Source organism: Gossypium arboreum, chromosome 10 (assembly GCF_025698485.1).
Source record: "Gossypium arboreum isolate Shixiya-1 chromosome 10, ASM2569848v2, whole genome shotgun sequence".
In the NCBI taxonomy this organism is placed as follows: domain Eukaryota; kingdom Viridiplantae; phylum Streptophyta; class Magnoliopsida; order Malvales; family Malvaceae; genus Gossypium; species Gossypium arboreum.
In genome coordinates this window covers 30139216-30166700 of record NC_069079.1, presented here as the reverse complement: position 1 = coordinate 30166700, position 27485 = coordinate 30139216, and the positions used below count along the sequence as shown (strand labels likewise).

Sequence of the window (27485 nt, the reverse complement as noted above, 5' to 3'; positions counted from 1 at the left end):
ACCTTCACTGTAGACAGTCTTTGGTCATATGTATGATGTTTAATTGGACAGTGGAAAGAGTTCATTGTCATACTTTCTATTAATTCGTATGCATCCTCGTACGTTCTATTCATCAAGGCTCCTCTTGCTACTCCATCTAATCCTGACCTTGAATGCACATAAAACCCATTATAAAAAGTTTGCATTCGTAACCACTTAGGTTATCCATAGTGTAGGCACTTCTGAATCAACATCTTGAAATGCTCACATGCTTCATGAAGGCTTTCTCTTTCTAACTACTTGAACATCAAAATTTCCCTTCTTAATTAGACTGTTTTGCTGATGGGGAAGAACTTTTGTAGGAATTTGCCTACGAGTTCATCCCATGTACTTTTGTAGGAATTTCCCTACAAGTTCATCCCATGTCGTGATTGATGGTGCCTGCAAATCTAGCCAAGAAAAAACGTTATTGATTAATGAAAAGGAGAACAACCAAAGACGAATAGCATTATAAGTGACCGTTTAGTATTTGAAGGTATCATAAAGCTGGAGGAATCATTTTAAATGCTGACTCAGATTATCTGTCATTGTTCTGCGAAACTGCAAATTGTTCTGGATCATAGCTGGCTTAATCTTGAAATTATCGGTCATGATAGCTGGCCTCGTTATGCTCCTTTGAACCATATCTAGATTTGGAAGTGTATATTCTCTTAGAGTCCTCTCATTACGTGGCATGTTTAGATTTACGGGTAATTTTGGTGGTAGTGGTGGTAAGTTTGGTGGGTTAACATTGGATTCGTAGAATAGCGGATTTTTACTAGGTACATTTCCCACAACAGGTTATGGGTTCTGCATCTGTTGCTGCTGTTGCTATCAATGATTCCTTTAGATAATTCTTTTAGGATTAGTGGCTGGCTCTATAGGTGTCCCCTTACTACGAGTCATACACGAACCCAAAAAGATAGAATTAGTATAAAATTAAATTAAATTTGCAGCTCTAACCTTAAAATTTCCTACTTATTCTATTAAAATGAAAAAATTAAAACTAATATAGTGACATTGCCTCCTCGGCAACAGCGCCAACAACTTGACCGCTTCCGAACGTACCAACGTCTAGAGTAAAAATCCTACACAAAAGAAATGGAAAAACAGTATCCACAAGTATACGGGTTAGGTTGTTATATAGTTACAATGCAGTAGGTGAGTACCCCGGGGGTTGTATCCAAAAAAGGCAAGTATTTAAATTAATCTTAACTTAGGCATAAATAGATCTAATTAATACTCTAATCAGTTTATAGTATGAAGAGATAAAAGAGGAGTTTTTTTATTATAATAAAATAATAATAAAAGAAATAAAAGTAACTGAATGAATGGAAAGTAAGAAATCAAATAAGTAAATATCAAATTTGGACATAGGTGATTAGCTCACTTTAGTAATCATAATCAACTTTTGTCTCAGGCTTTTTTGTTCAATCAACTACTCAATACCCTACAAGGATCTTTTGGTACATCCACTGAAATACTTAGTCGAAAATGACTACTTATCTTTTAACCTCACAGTCTAGATCGACTCAGGGTTAAAGTGTTCACGGATAGGCCATACCAATTTTGGGTTAATTCTTAGGGTTTTCAGGCCTAAGGTTTAGGTTCTTCCTCTCTTGGACAGCTGTTACACTAAGGAATCCCTACAAATAGTTAATTATTCATACCTCATAGATCTAGTAAATCGTATAAACTTGAATGAAAGAATAAACAAGAAATGCAAAATCCTCATAGAGTTTGAGAATAACTTTAAAATCTTATTTCTTCTCTAAAGTAAATAATAGGAATGAAAATAAAGTCTAAAACCTAAGAGAAAGGAAAAACTAAGGACTAAAACTAAAATGAAAATTATATAATAGAAAGAGGTATATATAACACGTGTTAGCTGAGCCTATCTATAGACTTAGGATGGTCATCGTCCTTAACCCTAGGTCAGTTGATGTTCCTTAGGTTAAAGTTGGATTGTGCAGACCTAAAATGTCCCTAGATCATATTAATTTCTCATACAGAGGCAATGTCGCAACACACCAAGTTTTGTGTCACAACATCGAGGGTAGTATACTTAACTTCAGGGTGTCTTTAGGGGTATGTCGTGACATCCTCAGGCTCTGTCGTGACATTGAAGGCAGTCTTGGACTTTCCTTATTCTACTCCCTATGTTGTGACATCGCATGCTCCATGTTGCAACCTAGCGACCAGTGTTAAGTTCATACGCCTTCTAATGGTTTCATACACACTCACAAAGTATATTAGCTCCCCTTTAGGCCTCATTCGGCCTCTACGGTCAATAAAAGACTCGAATAACAAATTTTATTACACTTCACTGAACTTGTTGAAATGTAATTAAAACATAAGTAAAATGCTTATGTTTAAGCTCCTAAAGTGCGAAAACTAATTTAATCTACTAGACCGAATTACGATAGATCAAACACTACCTATTCCTATAACTTTTCTATAGCAGTGTTGTGATTAGTGGGTACTGCTTCTATTACTTGTAAGGCAATACTGTTTTCTTCTTTGTTCTTGTTCCTATTTGTTTCATCTAGATCGATCTCAAAGGTTTGATCTAATCAACTCATTAATACGTATTGTATCCATGTTTTTTTCTTCCTCGATAACTATTAATTTGATAATGAATCTTTCAGGCCAGGATTGGAGAACCTTTCTGACTAGTTTTAAATTTGAATACTCATCTCCAAGGGCAAAAGCCTAATTGGATTTATATCATAGAGTTCTACATAAAACTCTTAAATTGTATCATTCTCTTACATCTTCTAGTTTCAAGTTTAGTTGTGAGCATCTGTAGATTCATTTGGTTCACAATATTAGTGCCTTTATGAGCTTCTTTAAGGATATCCTAGACTTTATTGGCAATAGTGCATTTGGAGATTCTTTTGAATTCTTGAGGATCTATCCCATAGAAAATTACATAGAGAGCCTTTAAGTTAGTATTGGCAAGCTTCTCCTCTTTAATTGTCCAATCCAAGTTAGACTTAGGCATCTTGATTCCTTCAACCTTAGTGAAAGGATACTCCCATCCAGCAACAACTGTTTCCCAAGCTTTTTCATTAAATGACTTTGTAACACCTAGACTTGGCAGGTCCTAAGTCTGAGTAAGTAGCCCAAATGAAATCTGATTGGCACGATCCTATCCACCCAATTTTCATCTCCGACGCACTCATAGGGCGCATAGGTAATAGCATAATTTAGAGTAAGGTATGTCTTCCCAAAAGAGTGTGTATACGTAGAACAAAAGGTTGGCAAAGATATTAAATAATTCTTGGGTTGTAAGAGACCTCACCTAAGTCAAGGCATGCCCAATTTGTCTAGCTTACATATAAGTTACGTAGGTGGAACAACGAGTCAAATCACAGATATGAAATGATTTTGGATTCTAAAATACGCTTCTCTACAGTTGTAAACCAGCAATAAGAACAACCTTGAAAGTTAATGACATGTGTTAAGTTCTTCGAAGAGAGCATGGGTTTTCTCTATAAAATATTGCAACTTAGTTTAGAAGGAAAGTATGTTATCTCCTCCATTCTATTTGAAAATAAAACTATTGTTGCCTTGCTCTAGAGGCTAATCAAGAATTTCTTATTATGCTAAAACTAAATTCCAGAGTTTACGAATGAGGTTGTATTTCACCTGTGTGACTTTTAAGGGTCCGCAAATAGATGTACAAACTTAAGGATCAAGCTGTTGTTCATGAAAGTCAAGTGAGTCCGTAAACTGACTCTTATATGCATTGCATGCCATCAAGATATTTTTGTACTGAGTAACCTAAAGCCTAAAGCGTAAAGACCTATGAACTTGCATTTATGGAAAGCATGTTGCTTGAAGGTTAAATGTTTAGGACATGAATCTAAAGATTAATAAGTAATGGTTATGTAAGTGTATGTGTCATGAAAATATGTTAAGAAATGTGTCTAGTAATCATAAAAGCGCCTGACATGAGTGAGTCGATGCGTGATGAATCTACATCTGTCTCTAGAATTATCAAAGGGTTTCGTTGGGACTAAAAACACGAATATCTGAAAAGACAAGTCCATGGGCATGGCACTAAAGGACCATATCGAGTAAGACCGTAACTAGTGGTTTATAGCATCATATGGAAGAAAGACTATATCATGTAAGACCATAACTAATGGGTTCTGGTATCATATGCAAGAATTTAAAGAAGGTTATTAGCTAATGCGGTCCCTTGTGTGTGCCAAGACAATGAAGAGAAAACCTTACTAAGTGTGAGTCTAAGCAAATCCCTATCGCCTAAATAACCAGGAAAGAAAAAGCCTTTGTGGCAAAACTCTAGATGGGAAAGCCTTGGTGGTGAGTTCTGAATATTAAAGAATGCCTTTGTGGAACAACTCTAGACAACAAAACCTTTATGGTGAGTACTGGATATTAAAGAATACCTTTATGACACAACTCTGGATGGTAAAGCCTTTGTGGTGAGTACTTGATATTAAGGAATGCCTTTGTGGCACAACTATGGACAGGAAAGCCTTTGTGGCAAGTACTGGATATTAAGGAATGCCTTTGTGGTACAAGTCTAGATAGGAAAGCTTTTCTGGTGAGTACTAGATATTAAGGAATGCCTTTGTGACACAACTCTAGACAGGAAAGCCTTTGTGGCGAGTAGTGAATATTAAGGAATGCCTTTATGGCACAACTCTGGATAGGAAAGCCTTTATGGCGAGTACTGGATATTAAGGAACGCCTAAAGCCTTTGTAGCGACTATTGGATATTAAAGAATGCCTTTGCAACACAACTCTAGACAGGTAAGCCTTTATGGTAAGTATTGGATATTAAAGAATGCCTTTGTGGCACAACTCTGGACAAGAAAGCCTTTGCTGCAAGTATTGAATATTAAGGAATGCCTTTTTGGCATAATTCTAGATAGAAAAGCCTTTGTGGCAAGTATTTGATGCAAAGGATGCCTTTGTGACAAAACTTTGAAAGGGTAAGCTTTTTTGGCGAATCTTTTAAGGGACACCTTTATGGCGAAACTCTAGAAAGAAAGCTTTTATGGAGAGTACTTAATGAAAATGATGTCTTTGTGGCAACTTCCAGATAAAGAAGCCCTTAAGGCTATCTCTAAAAAAGAAAGCCTCTGTGGCAAACTCTAAACGAAAAGAAGGGAACCTATAGCAAACTCTAATAAATGATGTACAAAGTCTTTTGAAGGTATGCTAAGTATAGCGAACTCTGAAAGAAAGGCTCTATAAGAGGTGTTGTGGTGAACCCAGTATAGTAACATGGTAAGAAAAATGAAACAAAAATGCTCTAGCATGAGTGGCGAACCAAAAGTATTTTGTCTGTAATGCCCTTTGAAATAGGAATGATTGATAAATCACAAAAGACCAAAGTGAATAATTTGATTGATCGCGAGGTTTCATGATAGGTTTTAAATATTTATAATTACTCGTTCTTGAACTAACTATTATCGTGATGTAGGCAAGTGTACCTATCGAACAATAGTATAGTTTTAGCAAGACCGGATTGTCGAACCCGAAGGAACTAAAAGTACTAGTAATGACTGTCTTCTTATTATCTAGCCTAAGAATAAAAAGGTTTTTGTTTTAACTAACTAATTATCTAGACTAAGAACGCACAGAGAAAAGAATTGGGGAATTGCTTTTGGGAAAATCGATTGACTTGAGACAATACCTAAGGAAAAATCCACCTAAACCTTACTTGTTTTTCTGGCTCCGAATCGGACGATTTATTCATTCAACTTGTTCCGTAGAGATCCCTAAGTTATGTTATTATCCCTATTCAAAACTAATAACGTCTAATCCCTAGATTGAATAACCGAGACTTTTCTCTAATTAACACTCTAGAGTTGCATTAACTCTATCTATAGATCCCCTTATTAGGTTTCACCCTAATCTGGCAAAATCTTGTCACCCTATTTTTAGGTGCACAATCAACTCCACTTAATTATGACAAATGTACTCTTAGATAGGGTCTATTCCTCCTCTGAATAAGAGCTTGTCTTGAATCAGTATCCTGGGATATTAAAACAAGAATTAAGAACACATAATTAAGAACAACTTAAATATTTATCATACGATTCAGAAAATAATAACAAGATTCGTCTTAGGTTTCATTCCCCTTAGGTATTTAGGGGTTTTAGTTCATAATTAAATAAGAAAACATCTCAGAAGAATAAAAAATATAAAACATAAAGAAAACCCAAAACTCCTGAAGGGAAATTGAGGAGAGATCTTCAGTCTTGATGATGAATCCGGCTTCTGAGGTGGATCAATCGGCTTCCTTGGAGTAATTTATTACCCCCTATTCTCCGTCCCCCTTTTCTTCCTCCTCTAGGGTGTATTTATAGGCTTTGGAATGCCTAGAGGCCCTCAAAATTAGCCTTTTTCGAATTGGACTCAACTTGGGATATTACTCCAGGCCATGTGCTATACCCATGTGAGTCGTGATTCAATTCTGCCAGATTGACACGGTCGTGTGGTCTGCCCGTGTGAGGAGGTCCAGGCCGTGTTGATTTCATATGTTGGCCTATTTTCTCTGTTTTTGGCCCGTTTCTCGTTCCTTTCGCTCTCCTATGCTCTCTTAAGTATAAAACATGAAATTAAAGCATTAGAAGCATCGAATTCACCAATTCTAATGAAAAATCATCCATAAAATGCGTTAAACATGGGGTAAAAATATGTATAAATTACGATTTATCAATTACCCCCACACTTAAGCATTTGCTTGTCCTCAAGCAAAATTCTCAACTCATAATCAAAATAAATTCTTCTCAACTTATAATTTCTATCGATAATATCTCAGAATAATCCATAGGTAATTATACATTGAGAATTCAACTAAAAAGAACATAAAAGTTTCAAACATTCCAAGTTGAGTATTTAATCATGCAAACATAGGTGTTTCTCCGCATCTAAGTAATTACCTTTGATTCAGAATATCACAGAGTTTCACATCCTCACTAAAGATTCACTCAAATCACTCAAGGTGTTTAAGGACAATAAATGAAGCACTCAATAGTCAATAATGAAAAGTCATTACCATAGGATTGAATGAAAATCAAATCTCCACCACTATAATTTAAGATGATACATCAATCAAAAGGTCTTTAGAGGTTTGTAGTGAGGCTTGGTTAGAGGGGTGTGGTCACAAGCTGAAAGAAAGGGTTAGAATCAAAATTGAATTGAAAAATTTCCTAACTAGAAAAAGAGTTAATCTTTACTTGCGTACAATAGAGCTTCTTCTCAGAATATGAAATTACAGATATGTATACATGGTTTTTTTTTTTAAGAACAAGTTAAAATAATATAGACTAGCTATTAAGAACAAAACATAGCTAGGCAATCCATTCAACTCAAATCTCAACAAAAATAGGGATTAATTTAGGGGATTTCAACAATAATGGGTTAAAGGTTAATATTAAGGGTAATACAAGAAATGGCTTGTTAGGCTCAAGGGGGTTTACTAAGGGTTAATTGTGGAGGTACGCTTTTAATGGCATGAGTGGGTTAATCCTAAGTGCCTTAATCATTTTGACATATGAAATCAATTGGTGTGGTCTCGACATGCATAATCAAGCAAGTTCTAGAATAACAGTTCAATACTGACGCACTCAAAGCAATAATAAAAGTGGGCATGAAAGGATTAATAGATGCTCAAAAGGCTTAAAAATCTCACAAAAATTATGGCTTTTTGATGTTTAGACTCGTGAATTCCAATTCAAAGTAATACCTAGACTTGGGGAAACAACCTATAATTTTAAATTCTTAAAAATCAACTCATCATGCCTGATTCTCTAATGTCTTAAAGTTTAAACAATCAATGCATAAATCCCTATGTATTAATTCAAGATATATCAATCAAAATCATAAATCAATTAAAATTTATCCTAAATATGATATGAGAGTTTTTCAAGAGAACAAGATGGTTATTCAGGGATTTTTTTGATAATGAATGAATGCCCCCCCACACTTAAGATGTACATTACCCTCAATGTACCAAGATAGATATTAGAATATAAAAATAAGATGGGGAGAGAAGTGAAACTTCCTGTATGATGAATTCCTTGAACTAGAGTTTTGGAGTGTGATCGGTTCGAGAGTGGAGGAGGATACTCCGGCGATCGTAGAGGTTCATTAGGCCATAAGTCCTGTGCCAAAAGAATATTATATCTAGTGGTAGCTATGGTCGTGGTCGAGTAGGACATGGCAGTCGTGGAGAACCTTTCCCTGTGGAGTTTTAGTTCCTATGTGATGATAGAGCTCTATATAACTGTGATAAAATCAGGAACTTTTTAAGGAATATTAGGAAGAAAAATTACTCATAAAGAAAAACCAAAACTTATAATAAAATTCTAAATCTGCTAAAAAATAAAAATAAAAAGTAGTTTGAATAAAAATTAAAAACATAAAATAATAAAATAAATATTTCTAAACATCTTCATTGTTGGATGGTTCGCGAGGTGGGACTGGCGATGAGATGTGGAGGTGCTGAAAATCTGCTATAGAGTAGCATCAATGTTGTCAAATCGTTGAAAACACTGATGCTCGAATCGGGTGAGGCGCTCAGAGATGTCAACATATGAAGCCGCTGCATGAACTGGACGAGAGGGTGGTGGTGGCTGAGTCGGTGGGCCCTCGTGCTATGGGGAGACATCATCAGGAATGTCCTCGTAGGCCTCCTCCTAAGGAAATTGTGCGAGACGATACTGGGGAGGGTAGGTTCCTCAGTGCCTCTCGATCATCCTCATGCTAAGCATGCTCGAGATGCCTTATGGAGACATCTGGCTGATGAGGGTGAGGGATGATTCTTGGGCCGCGGTGTTGAGGAGACTGAAGTGTCACACCAGCCTAGTCATGTAGGGGCCAATAGAGATGACCCCCTTCCGATGCCGCTTCGTCTGGTGTTGAATCGCAAGGGCGATGAAGTAGGCAAGGTCGATGACGTGCCCTTGCGACATGCACCATAAGAAATAGACATCGTGGGTGTTGACGACGCCAGTGCTCTCTCGCCTCCCTGTAATCGTGTGAGCTAAATAGAGTGTAAATATCTCAGGGATGGTGGGAGAACTGATGCCTGGGAGTGGCTAGGATTGTAAGAGGCCGTGATAGGGGCCAACGATGGAACGTTGAGCATAGTTTCATCGTGAGCTCAAGGTATGTCAGCTCGATAATCCCAAAGAACAGCTCCCAAGGGTCAGTGGTTAGGAGAGCCCGAATCACGTCAGCCATCTGAACTTGTTCTATGGCAGCCCAGTCGATGCAGTGGCCTACTGCTAAAGGTCGGGCCTGAAGTATTTGGAAGAGCTCTTCTTGGGCCCTCGTGGAAACTATAGGGGAAGGTGACGAATTTTCGCGATTGGACCCACGGAAGATGACGCTCCCTTCCTCTTCTTCGAGGCTGGTACGGCAATTTTCTTTCCTCTTGAAGATGAAATTGAAAGCCTGTAATATAAAGAATAATAATAATAGGTAAACATATTCAAAAGGGAAGTAAACTATTTCATCCAAGACTACTAAAATGAAGCAAACTCAACCACAATAATAATGAGAATGAGAATAGAAATGTAATGGGTATAAGGTTTTCCTAGTCTCAATTTAACATAAATTGTATGGTAACTAACCTAGGAATGCAATTTAAATGATAGACATTGGCATGATAATAGCATGAAAATAAGCATAGTAATGTCATGGATATGAGGTGTGTCTAACAACTTGATTTAATTCGAAATGTATAATAAAGAACCTAAAAATGCAAAATGATAAAGTAATGAACAAAAATGAAAACTAGTTCAAAAGTAATGGAGATTATTGTAATAATAAGCATTAATAATATGTAAACTAGAAGTGAAAGGAGTAAACAAACGCTAAGGGAGAGATATTGAACTTTAAAAACGAAGTTGGAGGTGGCGCACGGGCGTGGCAGGGGGCCATGTGGAGTTGCAGCGGCTAGGGCTAGGGTTTTTGAATGGAGAAGAAAGTGAATAGTGCAGGGTATTTGTAACAGCCCGATTTTGGGCCTAGTCAGGACAGTGGTTTCAGGACCACTATTCTGAGGCAGGAGAAAATTATTTTAGTATTATTTTATGTGTTATAATATAATTTTATAAGTGCATGTAAATTTTGGTAAGTTAATTTTAGCGATTTCTAGTCCAATTTCGAAAAAGGACTAAATCGCATAAAAGGTAAAAGTTATGTTTTGATGCCTAAGGTGTTAAATTGCTTTGTTTATTAAATTGAGGGACTTTAAAGTGAAATTAGACCCCTAAATGAAGCATGACCAGTCATGGGGGACAAAAATTGTTGAAAAGTCAAAATTAGGTGAAGTTGGTCACCAATTTTGACTAGTTTTATTATTAACAAATCAAAAAGAAAAAGTTATCATTTTTTCTCTTCTCCTCCACCGAAATATGCAGCAAATAAAGGTATTTTTAAGCTTTGAAATATCAGCCACTTACATCCCTTGCTAGTAAGTGATTTTTAATGTCTTTCTTGATGATTTTTACATTTTTGGAACCCCTAAAGCATGAGCTTTCATATGAGGGGTCTAGTTTGCAAAATGATGAAGAGTCTAGGGTTTTTACATGAGAGTAAATATGTTGTTTTCTGTGTTTTTATGGAAGATTATGAGTCCTATTTGTTTAATAAACAACTTTTGTGAAAGAAATTGAATGAAAACACCTTAAAAAGGGCTAGTTTGCCAAGTTGTAAGATAAGGTGTTAGTGTGTGTAATAATGATTTTTGTGAGTTGCCATAGTTATGAAAATGGTTTATCTAGGCTTAAGGAGTAAATAAATTGAATAAAAATCATTTTTTGAGCCTAGGGGTAATTTGGTAATTTTGGTAAAATAGAGGGGCAAAATTGTAAATTTTACCAAAGTGTGTCAATGGACTAATTTGATTAGTACATTATTTTAATAAGCTAAATGTGATGTTTTAGATGTTGAAAATCAAGATTTGGGCTTAGAACGGAAAGAAATCGATTAAGGGATGATTACGTCCTTTTCACCTTTGTCGTATCGAGGTAAGTTCGTATGGTAACAATAATGCAATATCATGCTTGAATTAAAATTCTTTATTTTTATGGCATTAAGTGTATGATTTAAAATATTAGAAGTTTGTATGAAAGTAATGCTCAATTTCATTATGATGTGCTTAATACTTGATATTGTACGAAATATGGATGTATGCCTCTATTGGAATTGACTTGTGAGGATTCAATGAAAATGTGATAATGTGTGTGCTAGTATAAGACCATGTCCAGGACATGGCATCGGCACTAACATAAAACCTTGTGTAAGACCATATCCAAGATATGGCAACGATATGTGGATCCATGTAAGACCATGTGAAAGACATGGCCTTGGGCATTCTATTCGGTGTATGATAATTCCGAACATCCTTTAGCGTCCCGAGTGTTCAACGGGTAATGTAATGGATGATGTGATGAAAGTTCTAAGGAGAGCATGTTAAAGAAGGTATGATTATATATTTTATCTCGAGTTGGTATAGGTATGTACACTGAGCTTCTGAGTAATACCTTGATATGTGATAATCTATGATGTATATAGTATTTGGTGAATACTATGGAAATGGCATGATTTGGAATAAGTCTTTGATATTTAATGACAATGAGATTATGGGTCCATGTTTATGATGCATAGCTATGTGTTCTTACCATGATAGATGATATGATGTTGTATTAATTTTGTAAATAATAATTGTGAATGAATAAATTAGCCTGGACAGTGCTGGGCTATTGCATTGGTGTAACTTTGAAAATACACCAAAAATATTAAAAAAATGAGTTAGAAGCTAAATAAAATATGATAATAAATATTAATGAGTCTAGTTTCTTATAAAAGAAACCGTGTAAGCAAAAGAATTTCCTATAATGAGATATTTGAAGTTGCATGGGACAGAGTCAGAATGACTTCGAGATCCCCTACTCTGATTTTAGAAAATCATTATAAATTTTAAAAAAATGGTTATGAGTTATTATTTATATTCTTATAATCCTTAATGAGTCTAGTTTCAAGAGAAATAGACGAGAACATTATTTGAGTCCTGAGCTATGAGATAATTGAACTTTAATGTAGAAGGGTCTGAACTGTCAGACAGTGAATAAGGTGTAACTTTGAGGAATAAAATGTACTAATTGGAAAAACCAAAAATTCTGTAAAATTTATTATAGAAAGGTATATGAATCTAGTTTCAATGAAAATTAACGGAACTTAATTTGGAGTTTCGTATCTCCAGTTATAAATAATTTAGTGACTGTTACTCAGGAAGATAGCTTGTTGTGAACTTGAGAATATGTTGTAAACATTGATAAAACATGTTAATGAGTTGATTATTGTTTTTATATGGACTTACTAAGCATAAAGCTTACCTCCCCTTTCTTTCTCATGTTCCCTAAGGTTTCCAGGTTAGCTCGGGTTGGAGGCCGTCAAAGATATGATCACACTGTCGAGTTAACGCTATTAGCGTAAGTAAATCCTAGTGTTCCGAGTCTATGGCATGTATAGGGTTTTAATGTTGAGTATGTGATATTATGATTTAGCCAAAGGTGTTGGCTTGTATTAATAAAGTGTTGTAGCCATGTGAATTGGTCTATGTTGGCTAATGATGTTGTCGGCCTAAATGTTTATTCATATATATGTATGATACTATCTCTTGTGATGTGGTTTATAGCATGTATGCCTAGAGATTGAAATGAGATTCATCAATTGGTTAGTAACTTATGCAAGATTAGATGATTGGTAAATAGTTAATAATTCCTCATGAATGGTTTATGGAAACGATTATGCATGCTTACTGATGGACATGAGGTTTGTGATGTAATGATAGTCATAACTAGTATGTGGTAATGATGTGAGCAAATTCTATGATATTTATTGCATAAGAAATTGAATTGAGCATAACATGTTTGTAGATGTTTAAGAGCTCATTTTTTCCATGTTGTATGTTATTGGATAAGTATGTGTGCACATGTTGTGAGGGTGACAAATGGCTTGGAAAATAGCCTTGTAATTGTCCACACGGGTAAACACACGAGCGTGTGTCTAGACCGTGTGTGACATACGGTCTGCCCCCATGGGCGTGTTGTCCAACCGTGTGTCCCTTGCACCTAAGTTTTTTTCAAGTTAGTATGCATGGTAGTAGTACACAGGCAAGAGACACGGCCATGTGTCTCAGCCGTATGAAGGACAGGTCATAGGACACGGGCGTGTGCCTTGGTCGTGTGGTTTTGGCAGAATGTCCAGGTTTTTGGACACAGGTTCGGGACACTAGCCTGTCCCTAGCACATGGGCGTGTGCTCTATAACCACACCAGTGTATGAAGCATTGATACAAGAGATTTTCTAAGTTTTTCATGAGTTCTCGGTTGGGTCTTGAGCCACCCCGGATGTATGTTTTGGGCCTCGTAGGCTCGTATATGGGACAGATTACGTGTGAAAAGAAAAGTTTTTAAATTGATCAAAATTTTACGGCTCGATTTTTATGTGATTGATTGAGTTTAAGTCAGGTAACACCTCGAACCCTGTCCCGGCGTTAGATACGGGTGAGGGGTGTTACAGTATTTATAGATTTTTGGGGCACACGGCCATGGCACACACCCGTGTTCCCAATTTCAGCCCGTGTGATTCGCAAATTTCAAATTTGGGCGCGTCTGACATTTAGTACATGTCAATGTTCCTCAGGCGTGTGGGTTCACACAGTCGTGTCACACGATTGTGTCTAGCTTCATTTGCTTCTTCCACGGTCGTGTGTGTAAGCCCCACACCTGTGTTCATTTAACAAGTTCGACCACAGGTGTTAGACACGGACTTGTCTAATGCCTGTGCTGTTTTGACAGGTTCGTCCACAGTTCTTCCACACGGGCGTGTCGTACGCCCGTGTTGTTTTGGCAGGCTCAACCACAGCCATGTCGCACGGTCGTGGCATTTTATCGCAGCCCGTGTTGGGGAATTCTTTTTCCCTGTTTTCACACGGCCTTAGGCACGCTCGTGTGCTTGGTCGTGTCTCTGTGGAAACACCTGTATTCAAGATTTCTATTAGTAGGTTAAGAGTTAAATACCAAAATTTAAAGAAATTAATAACGTTAGTGCTCGAATTGCCTCCCGAGAAGCGTTTATTTATAGTCTAAGCTCGACTTACCTCTTCAATGAATGGTCATGGTGGTTTGAAGAGTTTATACTCCTCATTCTTGCTATCAATCTCATCAGAATAAGGTTTTAATCGGGTTTTGTTTACCTTAAAAGTGCCGAACTTGGGATGACTCACCTCCACCGTACCGAATGGAAAAATACTGAGTACCATAAGAGGGATTTCCTCATTCAGTGTGGTAGTGACAATGTGGGGATCTGCGGCATCTAATAAGACCTTATCACCAACCTTAAGTTTATTTGGAGAGGTATCGAACTCCTTCTGGCATAATTTTGGTTTATTATGTGTTTTTGGTTTATGTGCTCGCCATTCATCTAGCTTCTCTATTCGTAGCCTTCGTTCTTCATGAATGTGTCCTCTATCATTGCTGGAACATGGCTCGTGAACTTCTTTGAAACTCAACTTCTGCAAAGTAGGTTGTGTCATATTATCAGTTTTAATAGACTGGTGCGGACCATTACCTTCAATGTTCAATGTGATGCCAGAATTATGAGCTTGAAAGGTGATCTTTTCGTCTCCCACACGAAGTGTAAGCTCACCTATGCCAACATCAATAATTGTTTTAGCAGTTGCTAAAAAGGGCCTCCCTAAAATCACAGGGGTGTTATTGTCCTCTTATATGTCTAGAACAATGAAGTCAACGGGAAATATGAACTTATCTACTTTCACTAGTACATCTTCAATAATACCCCTAGGAAATTTTATAGTTTTATCTGCCAATTGAATGCTCATCCTAGTTTGTTTAGGTTTCCTAAGACCTAGTTGCTTAAACATTTTGTAAGGCATGACATTAATACTAGCCCCTAAATCAACTAATGCATGATTTATATCTAAACTACCAATTAAGTAAGGAATTGTAAAACTCCCTAGATCTTTCAATTTGTGGGGTAGCTTATTCTATAGAATTGCTGAGAAGACTGCGTTTAGCTCTACATGCGATGCTTCGTCCAACTTCCGCTTATTTACTAAAAGCTCTTTTAAAAATTTCATTACATTCGGCATCTGCGACAGAGCTTCAATAAACGGTAAGTTAATATGTAATTTTTTTAAAAGTTTAAGGAATTTACCAAATTGTTCGTCTGAGCGGTCTTTACTTGTCGCGTTAGGGTATGGGACACGAGGTTTATATTCTTCATTCACCGTTTTGTTATGACTTACCTCACTTTTACCTTTGCTCGCCACAGTTTCTTGCATCAATTTTGGCTCAAGCGCAATGAATCTTTCCTTATCTTGAATACTAATTGCATTGAGGTGTTCCCTTGGGTTAGGTTCAGTATTACTTGGTAAGCTACCTTGTGGCTGTTCGAAGATTAGTTTGGATAGCTGGCCTATCTGAGTTTTGAGTCATTGGATCGATGCTTTTTGATTTTTAAGTGTTGTCTCGGTATTTTAAAAATGGGTTTCTAACACCGAGATGAATTTAGTGAGTATCTCCTTAAGGTTCTGTTTCTTCTCTTGTTGATAAGGTGGCTGTTGAAAACCCTTAGGATTTTATGGCTTTTGATTCCCTTGACCACCCCAGGAGAAATTTGGGTGGTTCCTCCAACCTGCATTATAAGTATTACTGTATTGGTTATTTTGAGATCTAAAGTTATTGTTACCCATATAATTGACTTGTTCCTCTTCGGTTGTAGGATTGAAGGATTGATATTCTGTATGCACACCTCCTCCACTTGAGTCACACCTCATTACTGGATGTACTTGCGTAGAACCAAGTAAACCATCAATCTTTTTATTGAGAAGTTCTACCTGATTTGACAACATAGTAACTGAGTCGACGTTATAAACGCCTATTTTTTTTTTGGCTTAGTCCTCATGACTTGCCACTGATAGTTATTCAGTGGCATTTCTTCAATGAATTCATAAGCCTCTTCAGGTGTTTTGTTGTTGATGGTTCTTCCAGCAGCTGCGTCAATCATTTGTCTTGTCGAGGGATTCACACTATTATAGAATGTTTGAACTTGCAGCCATAGTGGTAACCCATGGTGAGGGCACCTTCGCAATAGATCCTTGTATCTCTCTCATGCATCGTAAAGTGTTTCTAAGTCCATCTGTACAAAAGAAGAGATATCATTACGTAACTTAGCCTTTTTAGCCGGCTGAAAATATTGTAGTAAAAATTTTTTGGTCATTTGTTCCCAAGTAGTGATAGACCCTCGTGGTAACAAGTTCAACCACTGTTTAGCTTTTTTTCTCAGTGAAAAAGGGAATAACTGAAGGCGAATGGCATCATCAGAAACACCATTAATTTTGAAAGTGTCGCAAAACTCCAAAAAATTTGTGAAGTGAGTGTTGGGATCCTCATCTTGCAAACCATCAAACTGAACAAACTACTGTATCATCTGAATTGTGTTAGGTTTCAGTTTGAAATTATTCACAGCAATAGCAGGTCTAACTATACTTGACTCAGGTCCTATTAAAGAAGGTTTAACATAGTCATACATAGTACGTGGAGTGGGATTTTGATTAGCCGCAATTGCAGGAGGTAGCTGATTGCCTTGGTTTTCAGCCATCTCTTCGGTTGGGGGTTGAGTATCGTTTTCTTGCTCGTTCTCCATGTATATTTCTCTTTGGTTTCTACGAACTGTGCGATCGATTTCTTCGTCAAAAAGTAATGGTCCTGACGGGTTTCTTCTAGTCATAAATTATAAAAACCTCCCAAGAGAAAGAAAGAGTGGGTTAATAAATAATAATAATAAAATTAAATTGCAAGAAAAATAAATGGCTAAAGTAATAAAAATTAAGCATTCCTAATATCTTAGTTCCCCGGCAACGGCGCCAAAAAAACTTGATCGCGAGGTTTCGTGATAGGTTTTAAATATTTATAATTACTCATTCTTGAACTAACTATTATCGCGATGTAGACAAGTGTACCTATCGAATAGTAGTATAGTTTTAGCAAGACCAGATTGTCGAACCCAAAGGAAATAAAAGTACTAGTAATGACTGTCTTTTTATTGTCTAGCCTAAGAATAAAGAAGTTTTTGTTTTAACTAACTAATTATCTAGACTAAGAACGTACAGAGAAAAGAATTAGGGAATTTCTTTTGGGAAAATCGATTGATTTGAGACAATACCTAAGGAAAAATCCACCTAGACCTTACTTGTTATTCTGGCTCTAAATTGGACAATTTATTCATTCAACTTGTTCCGTAAATATCCCTAAATTATGTTATTATCCTTATTCAAGACTAATAATGTCTAATCCCTAGATTGAATAACCGAGACTTTTCTCTAATTAACACTCTAGGGTTGCATTAACCCGATCTATGGATCCCCTTATTAGGTTTCACCCTAATCCGGCAAAATCTTGTCACCCTATTTTTAGGCGCGCAATCAACTCCACTTAATTATGAAAAATGTACTCTTAGATAGGATCTATTCCTCCTCTGAATAAGAGCTTGTCTTGAATCAGTATCCTGGGATATTAAAACAAGAATTAAGAACACATAATTAAGAACAAGTTAAATATTTATCATACGATTTAGAAAATAATAACAAGATTCGTCTTAGGTTTCATTCCCCTTAGGTATTTAGGGGTTTTAGTTCCTAATTAAATAAGAAAACATCTTAGAAGAATAAAGAATACAAAACATAAAGAAAATCTAAAACTCCAGAAGGGAAATTGAGGAGAGATCTTCAGTCTTGATGATGAATCTGGCTTCTAAGATGGATCAATCGGCTTCCTTGGAGTAATTCCTTACCCCCTATTCTCGTCCCCCGTTTCTTCCTCCTCTAGAGTGTATTTATAGGCTTTGGAATGCCTAAAGGCCCTCAAAATTAGCCTTTTCTGAATTGGACTCAACTTGGGCTCGGCAGGGACACGTCCGTGTGACACGCCGTTGTGCAATTACTTCAGGCCATGTTCGAGGCTATTAGAATGGCACGGGCGTGTGCTATACCCGTGTGAGTCGTGCTTCGATTCTGCTAGATTGACACGGCTGTGTGGTCTGCCCGTGTGAAGAGGTCCAGGCTGTGTTGATTTCATACTTTGGCCTATTTTCTCCATGAAATTAAAGCATTAGGAGCATCGAATTCACCAATTCTAATGAAAAATCATCCATAAAATGCGTTAAACATGGGGTAAAAATATGTATAAATTACGGTTTATCATCGATTTAGGTAACGATGATAGGTAATGCATGTTATGATCTTAGAACGAAATGTGACACCCACAGTAAAATGAATAGAATCCAATGGACATATTCGTCAGATTCAAGCTAAAGAATAAGTGCAAGGAGATGATATTCTCAAATAAGATTTAGGTCAATTAGGGTTTACTCACTAAGTTCTATCGAACTTACCTCTATGTCTTCTTGTTACGTGTAAGCGGATTAAGGGCTACGTCAAGAGGGACGATGCCAGGTGTAACATCCCAAATTAGGGCCTAGTCGGAATAGTGGTTTTGGGACCACAAATTTGACATCAAAATATTTATTTTATGAATATTACGAGGCTTAGAATATGAGAATATGCATGTGTTAAAGTTTCATGAAGGAATTCTTTGAGTAAGTGCCTAATTGGAAAATTAGGGACTAAATTAAATAAATTGCAAAACTTGGATTCTAGAAGCAATTTTCATGAAATTGCTTTAGATTATAAAATAGAAGGTCTTGGGGAGCAATTTTCCCAATTTCTAAGTTTTTGGACAAAAATGGGCTTGCATGGATGAAATTTCAAAGAAAGGGATTAAGGGCATTTTGGTCATTTGGCATATTAATGAAATAAAATGGGAAAAAGAAGGCAAAAATCAGCCATTCTTCTCCCTTTTCCTGCCAAAATTCCTAAGCCACCATAGCTAGGGTTTCCAAGCTTTTCAAGCTCATTTGTAAGTGCTCCCAAGTCCCGTTTTTAATGTTCTTTGTAATTTTGAGATCCCGGTAGCTTACTCTCTCCATTTCTACCCATATTCATGCTATGGTTCATGTTTAAAAATACCCATGCATGATTTACTTGTATTTTGATGTTTTATGGAGGAATATGAAAGTTTGATGTGTGTTAAACAACTTTTCTTGGGTAATTTTCATGAAAAAACCCTAAAGGGACCTTTTTGCAAAAGTTGTAAAATGTGTGGTAGAAATGTGAAAATAATGGAAAATATGGGCTACCATAATAGGGAAAAGTGTTCGGCTAGGCTTGAGTAAGGTAGAAATTGCATGTGTTTCATTATACGAGCCTAGGGACTAAATTGTAAAAATGTGAAAGGTTAGGGGCAAAAGTCATTTGGACCGGGGGTGGAATTTAGGCTTGAAATGTATAATATGGAGTGTTAATGATCTATTTTTATTGTTATAAACCCCGAGGAACAAATTCCGGAGGTCGATCGAGGAAAAATGAAAGGTTTCGGAATAACCAAAACACGACACCAAAACGAATACCAGGTAAGTTCAGATAAATTAAAGTAAACACTCAATGTGCCTAATTATATGATTTATGAATGCATGATGATTGCATTTATTAATAACATGGAATTTTATGAAATGCATGTTTAAGTATGAATTGTGATAAATGTCTCGGTTGGGCTTAAGAAGGAAATTCGATGGATAAAACATGATTGACATGCGTAATGAGGTCCTGCATGTGTTGCAGTAAGGATTTAGCCTAGACGGGTAATCCGTTGATCTCATTTATAAAAGGATCTAGCCCGAACGGGTGTTCCTTTGAAAGGTCGAGCCTCTTGAAGAATATGTGTGCATCATGGATTTAGCCCAGACGGGTAATCCGATTAGGATCTGAATTTAGCCTGGACTGGTAATTCAAATCCAAGCTCAATAAAGGTGTTTATCGTTATAAGGGATTTAGCCTGGACTGGTAATCCTGACATCATCTTATGAGTTCATAAAATGGGGGATTTAGCCTGGACAGGTAATCCCGCCATAAGATGTGAGGTTCGCGGGAGTGCATACTTGAAATGATCATTCATACAAACTGACGGTTAATGGGTATTCCTTCGAAACTTCCTAGAAACTCAACGAGATTAACATAACTTATATGTACAAAATGAGATGTTGAATGATGAGCTCATCAAAGATAACTTTCATAGTGCATTGTTATGTGACTAACTCATTGATTGAGTGTATGTGATAGGGAAGCCATCCTATGATCATTGAATTTATTACCCAATTTGATTGCATGCTAATTACTTGGTAAGTTTACTTTCCAGTTATTTGAGCTTACTAAGCATGAAAATACTTACCCCTTTCTTTTCCCTGTCTCTCATTGAGCTCGAAGACTCGTAAAAATTGGAAGACGATTGGAGAGTCAGTATACTATCAAATAGATCAGCTTTAGTATAAAGATATTTACGATTTGTTCAATGGCATGTATAGTTCTTTTGAGTATTTTGTTATATGTGTCATTTGATTTGCCAAATGAAGGCATGTAAAGATAAATCTATCGTTTTGTATATGGTCATAGAGATCGGCTTGCTTTGAAGTAGGCTATGACCTGCAAAATTTCCATGCATGTTTATAATCATATGCGATGGTTGAATTCCAATTGGCAATGAGTCACAAGAATGAGCCAATCTTGAATGTATTAAAGTGGTATGAAAACCCATAAATACAAGATGGGAAATAACCTAACATGTATGAAACCAATGATATGAGGTTTCCATGCAATAAGTTTTTGCAAAGACCTTTTATAAAAGTATAATCATGTTTTACTTTGTATTTAATAATCATTATGTATAAGTGATAAAAAGGGGTGACCAAAGGCTTGAAAAATAGCCTATTAAGGTCCACACGATTGGGCACACGGGCGTGTGTCTAGGCCGTGTGTAATACACAGGCCACACTCATGGGCGTGTGGCATGGCCGTGCGTTCCCTGCATCTAAAATTGTAAGTCTGTTAAATGAACACAGGTCAGACACACGGGCGTGTGTCTTGGCCATGTGAATTTAACAGAATACTCAAGTCTTGGACACAGGGTGACTGCATGGGCGTGTTCCAAGCCACACGGGCGTATGATACTTTAAAGTAAGGGAAATTTTCCAAGGTGTCCAAAGTTTATCAAATGTTCTCGATTTTGTCCCGCACTGCCTCTGGGTATGTTTTAGGTCTCGAAGACCTGTTTAAGGGACAAGATGTACATATTTGAAAATTTTTAATTTGAGAGCAACTTGGTGACTCGATTTAATATGTTTATGAATGTGAAATCCTAGTAACGCCTCCAATCCTATCCCGGCATCGGATACGGGTGATGGGTGTTACACCAGGGCTATGCCAAAGGAGTGGTGAGATAGGCTGTTATGCATACAGAGTAAGAGGAGCAGCATATTCAAGTCTAATAGAAATATTGTGAATAAGTTATGAAAATTGTTGATAAGTCTTGTGGTGTGTACAGAATGTGTTAGTATTATAAACGCTACTAGTAATATTATTTAGAGGCAGAATAAGTGGAGTAATGTAAACAAGCGAGATATATGTACTTATAAGTCCTCATCGAGTGAAAAGTATTGTCTAATGGTTGTAAGTACACTTTGTACGCCTAGACATAAATTAGTTGGGCAACGTTTCTAAATAAGATGTATTGCTGAAAGTTGTATACTTTGGTTAAGTATAAGTTTGTGTTAGAGTGGTAACACCTGAGATACGGATCTAGTGAATCGGATCGAGTTTAAGGGATTACAGACTTTATGAAATTCATCATTCTTGTCTTCCAGCAGGCATAGTTTGCACCATTGAGCATAGGGGGTCGAGAAACTGATGAATCTTCCATTTTAGGCAAATATCAACACCAGGAAATTCACAAAATGTGTTAAATGGTAGGCTCTGATACCAATTGAAGGACTAAATCAATATTTGAAAGCAAACTTGAGGAGTGCAAAAAACAATGCTTAAGACCAGCACAACTACTTTAAGCACTAGTGATAAACAAAACAAGAAAGAAAGAACAAAGGATATGTTTGCACAATTCAGTTTCCCTACGTTTGTGAGATTTTGTCGAGAGAGATAATCAGCTATCTTAGCAACTCACATAACAAGTGATTTCAACATCTAACACACATCATATTAGGTTCCTCAATTTTGTACCTAAGATCTAGACAACTGTCCCATGAGTTTTCCCCCTGAAAACTTAAGACATAAACCAAGTAACTCACTTGAATTAGCATTCAATGCACTCACAAAAGGTTCATTGATGAACAAAAATAAGTGTTATTAAATTAGTATATAACTTATACAGGTCTCCTAAATTTATGAGGATTTGACACTTGCTTAACATATTATATCAATTACAATCAACTTTCTCGTAAAACCATCAAGATAATAAGCATAAAAAATATCTTAATGAACTTAAGATAAGTTTTGAATCTTAAAGATATATTTTCATGTTTCACTCCATTCGATTCAATCTTACCAAAGTTGGGAAGTCGATTTTCTTAATCCAAATCCAAATCAATCTTCAGGATATGTTGCTATAAACAGTTTGGATATCGCAGACGGGTTTACAATCATCTATAGTATTAGCAAGAATCAAAGTCCAAAGATTTTTTATTGTCAAATTTTAGCAACTTTAAACATGTCAAATTTCTGAACTAAGCAATTGGCAATGCTGCTTCGCGCAGCTCAAAAATGGCCTCACATTCGAAATAAATATATTGTGAAATCTAGTGAAATTCTATTAAAATTGTAGTTACTCTTTGAGATTTATTGACTTCACTATCGAAATTTAGAAATCATCTTGTTTTTATAGTCTTCGAAGTCTTCCCCTCATACTACTCTTAAAAAAAAAAAAAGTCCCCACTTCATCACTCTACCAACTATATGTTTTAATTGACGACTCAGCATACCATATATTTAATTCATCTAATTAAATTATTTCATAAAGATCAAACCAATAAACTAATCACAAACCTGCAAAACTTTGTACGGACTAATCTTTATATATATAAAAGACATAGACCTTCTTCTCAAACAGACAGATAGCACATAAACGAAGAGTAATTAAGTTAACACAGCCTTGTAAAGCTAATTAGGTAACTTAATTAATTGCATATAAGAAAATAAAAAAGAAATTAAGGACCAAAAAAGCTTATTAATGTATATTTAATAGATTACACCATAAAACTAGCTAGGGTATTTTTTTAATTAAAAGAAAAGAAAAAGATATAGTGCCCTACTTGGAGCTAGCTCTGTTTCTGCATTAGTTGAAGCAATCCTTTCTTCATAAGCTCATTGGCATTGCATATATAAGTGAACCAATAAACTAGATAGTCCTGGATCAAACGAAGAAGCTAGTGGAAATATCATTCATCAACTCAGTTTCGAAGAAGAGTATGTGTGCGTTTGTATATATTATTATATAATTTAAGTTAAAGGTGAAGGGATTAATTAGTATTTGTCTTGTTTTCTGCAGTATATCGGCAGTACTCTATATATTCAGTGTCCATAACCACTTAACCAGGAACAAACTCCAACAACAAAATAAGAGCAGTGAAAGGTGTTAAAGCTCTGGGAATATCAAGGTATGTATTTTTATATATATAAACACTTACTTCTGCATGCCATTTGCCTATAAAAATATGTAAAAACTGAGTGCATTTTCTTCACGTTTCACTTGTTGGTTCTGAGTTTGAGGATTAAGTTCTCAGGTATTTTTCATTTTGTAGGTTTGGTATAAACAAACATGTGCCCAGGAAGTGATCTTGAATCTCGGGAAAGTACTTTAAACGGTGATCACCAGAACCAGCTTTTGAAGAGCTACAATGAGGAAACAGGTGATGGGGATAAATTCATTCATGGGTTTTTGCGGAAGATTCAAGTCAGACAACTACTCAGCAGGTTGCCATTGAACGAGACAAGAGAACCTCTGAACCAGGCAAGCCTTCCACCCTCTCTCGCTCTTTCTCTCTCTCTCTCTCTATGTTTTCTGTTTTTATTCAGATTAGTGTGAGAATTTAATTAATTTCTATTCAGATTGGTTGTTATTCTTTTTCAGTTCAACTTTGAATGTCTTTTGGCTGTAAAATCACTTTTGTTTGAATTCCTTTTTTGGGGTTTCATATGAAAGAGATGGTTAGCCTTTATATAGAAACCATTTACGTACAATATAAACAGCAATTGCATTTTTCAGACTTTTGATTTGAGTGTGTACTGTACAATCAAAGTGACCACACCAGCTTCGCAAATATTCCCTTTTTTTCTTATCATTTTTCTCCTTTCTAAATAAATTCTAGGTTAAAATATGTTGTTATTCGATATACTTTCTTTTATTTAAAATCACAATTAAATCATTAAAATAATAAATATTTATTATAAAAATTTGTTAATTCCATAAGCATAATAAATTGACAAGTTTTAATGAAAAATATCAATAATAATAATAATTGGACTAGAATTTTAAATTAAAAATTAAAAAAAATCTCAAATTTTATAAAAATAATTCTAACAGCATATTCTAACTTAAATTCTAAGATAATCAGGAGTTGACCCTTAGCATTCATATTGTATTTTCTTCATATTCATTGGTTTAGATAAAAAAATTCTTTAAAAAAAGGGATATCTTTCTATAGCTAATCTTGGGTGCCGATTGGATAATAATATTCTTCATTCTCAATTTCAAATGCACATATAAATGTTATGTATTTATATATTTCTTTAGAACTATTCTCACTTAAAAATTTAGCACCACAAACATTTGCTATGCCTGGAGGTATGGGGGCCTATAGCTAATTCCATGGAATCAATTTTTTAGCTTATTTTAAGAATATAAAACACCAGCTTTTTTGTTTCATACAAGTAATTTTGTTACGAGAATTTTGAACATTAAAATAAGGTGTATAGTGGAACCCTTTAATTAATTGACAGTCTAAAATTTGTGTTATAGGGAATTTATCTTTCCTTTTCCTTAAAAGACTTCACTTTTCAATAAAGTTGATGTACTGAAATTTTGTTGTATAGAATAGAAAAATACTTAATAAAACTTCATTTTTTTCGCTTCACTTTTTGGCCACTTGCACTTTTTAATAATAACCAAAAGTTCAAAAGTGGGTGTTCTTAATTTCTTTTCATTTTCTTCTCCTTTTCCTCATTTCCCTAAGCTGGCCATGTGAAATTAAAAAGAAAAAAAAAACATTTTCTTTTCATTTTTGAGAGGAAGCTTAATTCTTTTGAGAATATGGGACATAATATTTGTGAAAAGCTAGCCAATGAGTGGACTTGAATTCCATGCAGGTGGGAGATGAAGTGCTGTCAATTGGAAAGATCGCAGGCCCAATCATAATGACAACATTGCTAATACATTCCAGATCAATTATTTCTATGCTTTTCCTCAGCCATTTAGGCAAAGAAGAGCTTGCTGGAGGATCCCTTGCAATGGGGTTTGGAAACATTACAGGGCTCTCTGTCATCAAAGGCCTTGCCATTGGGATGGATCCCATCTGTGGTCAAGCCTATGGAGCCAGAAGATATTCAGTCCTCAGCCAAACTTTCTATAGAGCATTATGTCTATTGCTACTTATATCCATACCCATCTCGATTCTTTGGCTAAATGTTGAGCCCATATTTTTACGCTTAGGCCAAGATCCTGAAGCTACAAAAGTCGCCAAGGTTTACTTGGTTGCCTTCATTCCTGAACTGCTAGCTCAGTCATTTCTCCATCCAATGAGGACTTTTCTAAGAGCCCAAGGCATAAACACTCCTCTTACGATCGCTGCTATATGTGCAGTCCTCCTCCACCCTTTGATCAACTACATTTTCACAATATATTTTGAGTTAGGGGTGAAAGGGGTTGCATTAGCCCTTGCTTGTAATACGTTCAATCTAAACCTGGGATTGATAATTTATATGGTGATGTCAGAAACTCCTTTGAAACCTTGGCATGATGTTACCATTGTGTCAGTCTTCCAAGGCTGGCGGCCATTGTTAGCGCTAGCACTGCCTAGCCTCCTTTCGGTGTGCTTGGAATGGTGGTGGTATGAGATCATGTTGTTCCTTTGTGGCTTACTCGACAACCCAAAGGCTAGCGTTGCAGCAATGGGCATCCTCATTCAAACAACAGGCTTATTATATAATTTCCCATTCTCACTAAGCAACAGCATTTGTACGAGAGTGAGTCAGGCTTTGGGTGCTGGCCGACCATCCTGTGCCCATCGGGCCGCCACCATCGGTCTCCTCATGGCCTTTGCGTTTGGCCTCTCAGCCTTTGCTGTGATGACAGTCCTGAGATCATGGTGGGGAAGGTTGTTCACTGATGAGCCACAAATCCTTGATTTGATCTCCACTGTGCTTCCAATTCTGGGGTTATGTGAAGTTGGCAACTCTCCACAAACAGCAGCTTGTGGTGTCTTAACAGGAACTGCACGTCCAAAAGATGGTGTTCGCATAAATTTATGTTCGTTTTACCTTGTTGGATTGCCGGTTGCAATTCTCACCACTTTCACATTCAAAATCGGGTTCGAGGGTCTATGGTTTGGGCTTCTAGCAGCACAGATATCATGTGTGTGCATGATGGTGTACACATTGGTTCGAACCGATTGGAAGCACCAGGCTAAGCGGGCTAACGAGCTCACCATAGCTGCAGCAGGAAAAGATGATTTGGAAACTACCCTACTTACCTCTGATCATTGACTTTAGAATAGAAAATTGGTTGATAGACCGCTTTTTAACATTTTTTGTAGACCAGTAGAGTTAATATATCCATTTTATTGAGAGATTGCAGAGCACTGACAACTTAAAGACTAAAACAAAGGCCAAATTTCTATTGCACTGCTCGATTGTTAAATTATTTATTGATCTTTTTATCCAAAATAATTAAATAAATGAGTCATTAAGGTGGTTAAGCACTCTTCTATGTTATATTATTTTTGTAAGTTGAATAAGAAAAACTGGCTCTGAAAGTAGCCAACATTTATTGCACTTAGAACGATAAACAATTTGCCAAATTACCAAACAAAAACGGGTTACAACTCAATGTTAATAGCAATGCGAAAAAACGAACCTCCTCTTAGTTACTAAAATGTGCATGAAAGATATCAAGCTAAGATACAAGAGTGTGTCACGTGACAAACTTGAAAAGTCACCACAAGTTCGCTTGATATGTCTGAGATGAGCAAATGGCTGCAAGATCCTCCAAGTCATTGGTTAGTTGTAACACCTTTTTTCTTTGGTAATTTGGCCTACTCTTTAACATATCAAGTGTAATATTTACTACTTTCACAGTCAGGTTTTCTTATGCAAATTACAAAGTGAGATAAAACATGTGGCTTCAGTTATCACATGACACAACTCTCATAAGTATGCAAATCTATTGCCCCCATACCTTGTGCTGGCCTCCAAAGCTTGTACTATAGGCCAAT

The 27485-nt window shown here is 36.3% G+C and overlaps 1 protein-coding gene and 2 non-coding genes across 3 annotated transcripts; all 3 read left to right on the top strand.

The window, feature by feature from the left end:
• The first annotated feature begins 201 nt into the window (after window positions 1–201).
• On the top strand, window positions 202–308 carry LOC128282875 (small nucleolar RNA R71). The gene has a single exon (XR_008273227.1). It is a non-coding gene; the product is annotated as a small nucleolar RNA R71 (small nucleolar RNA).
• Window positions 309–16164: 15856 nt separating this feature from the next.
• LOC128282669 (small nucleolar RNA R71) lies at window positions 16165–16271 on the top strand. The gene has a single exon (XR_008273023.1). It is a non-coding gene; the product is annotated as a small nucleolar RNA R71 (small nucleolar RNA).
• Window positions 16272–25353: 9082 nt separating this feature from the next.
• LOC108489011 (protein DETOXIFICATION 53-like) lies at window positions 25354–26757 on the top strand. The gene has a single exon (XM_017793251.1). It carries the CDS (start codon window positions 25357–25359, stop codon window positions 26755–26757), a length of 1401 nt encoding a protein of 466 aa, XP_017648740.1. The 5' UTR covers window positions 25354–25356.
• Window positions 26758–27485: the final 728 nt, after the last annotated feature.

Coding starts and splice junctions, on each gene's coding strand:
- LOC108489011 (XM_017793251.1), top strand. CDS start 25,357: ATGCAGGTGGGAGATGAAGTGCTGTCAATTGGAAAGATCGCAGGCCCA.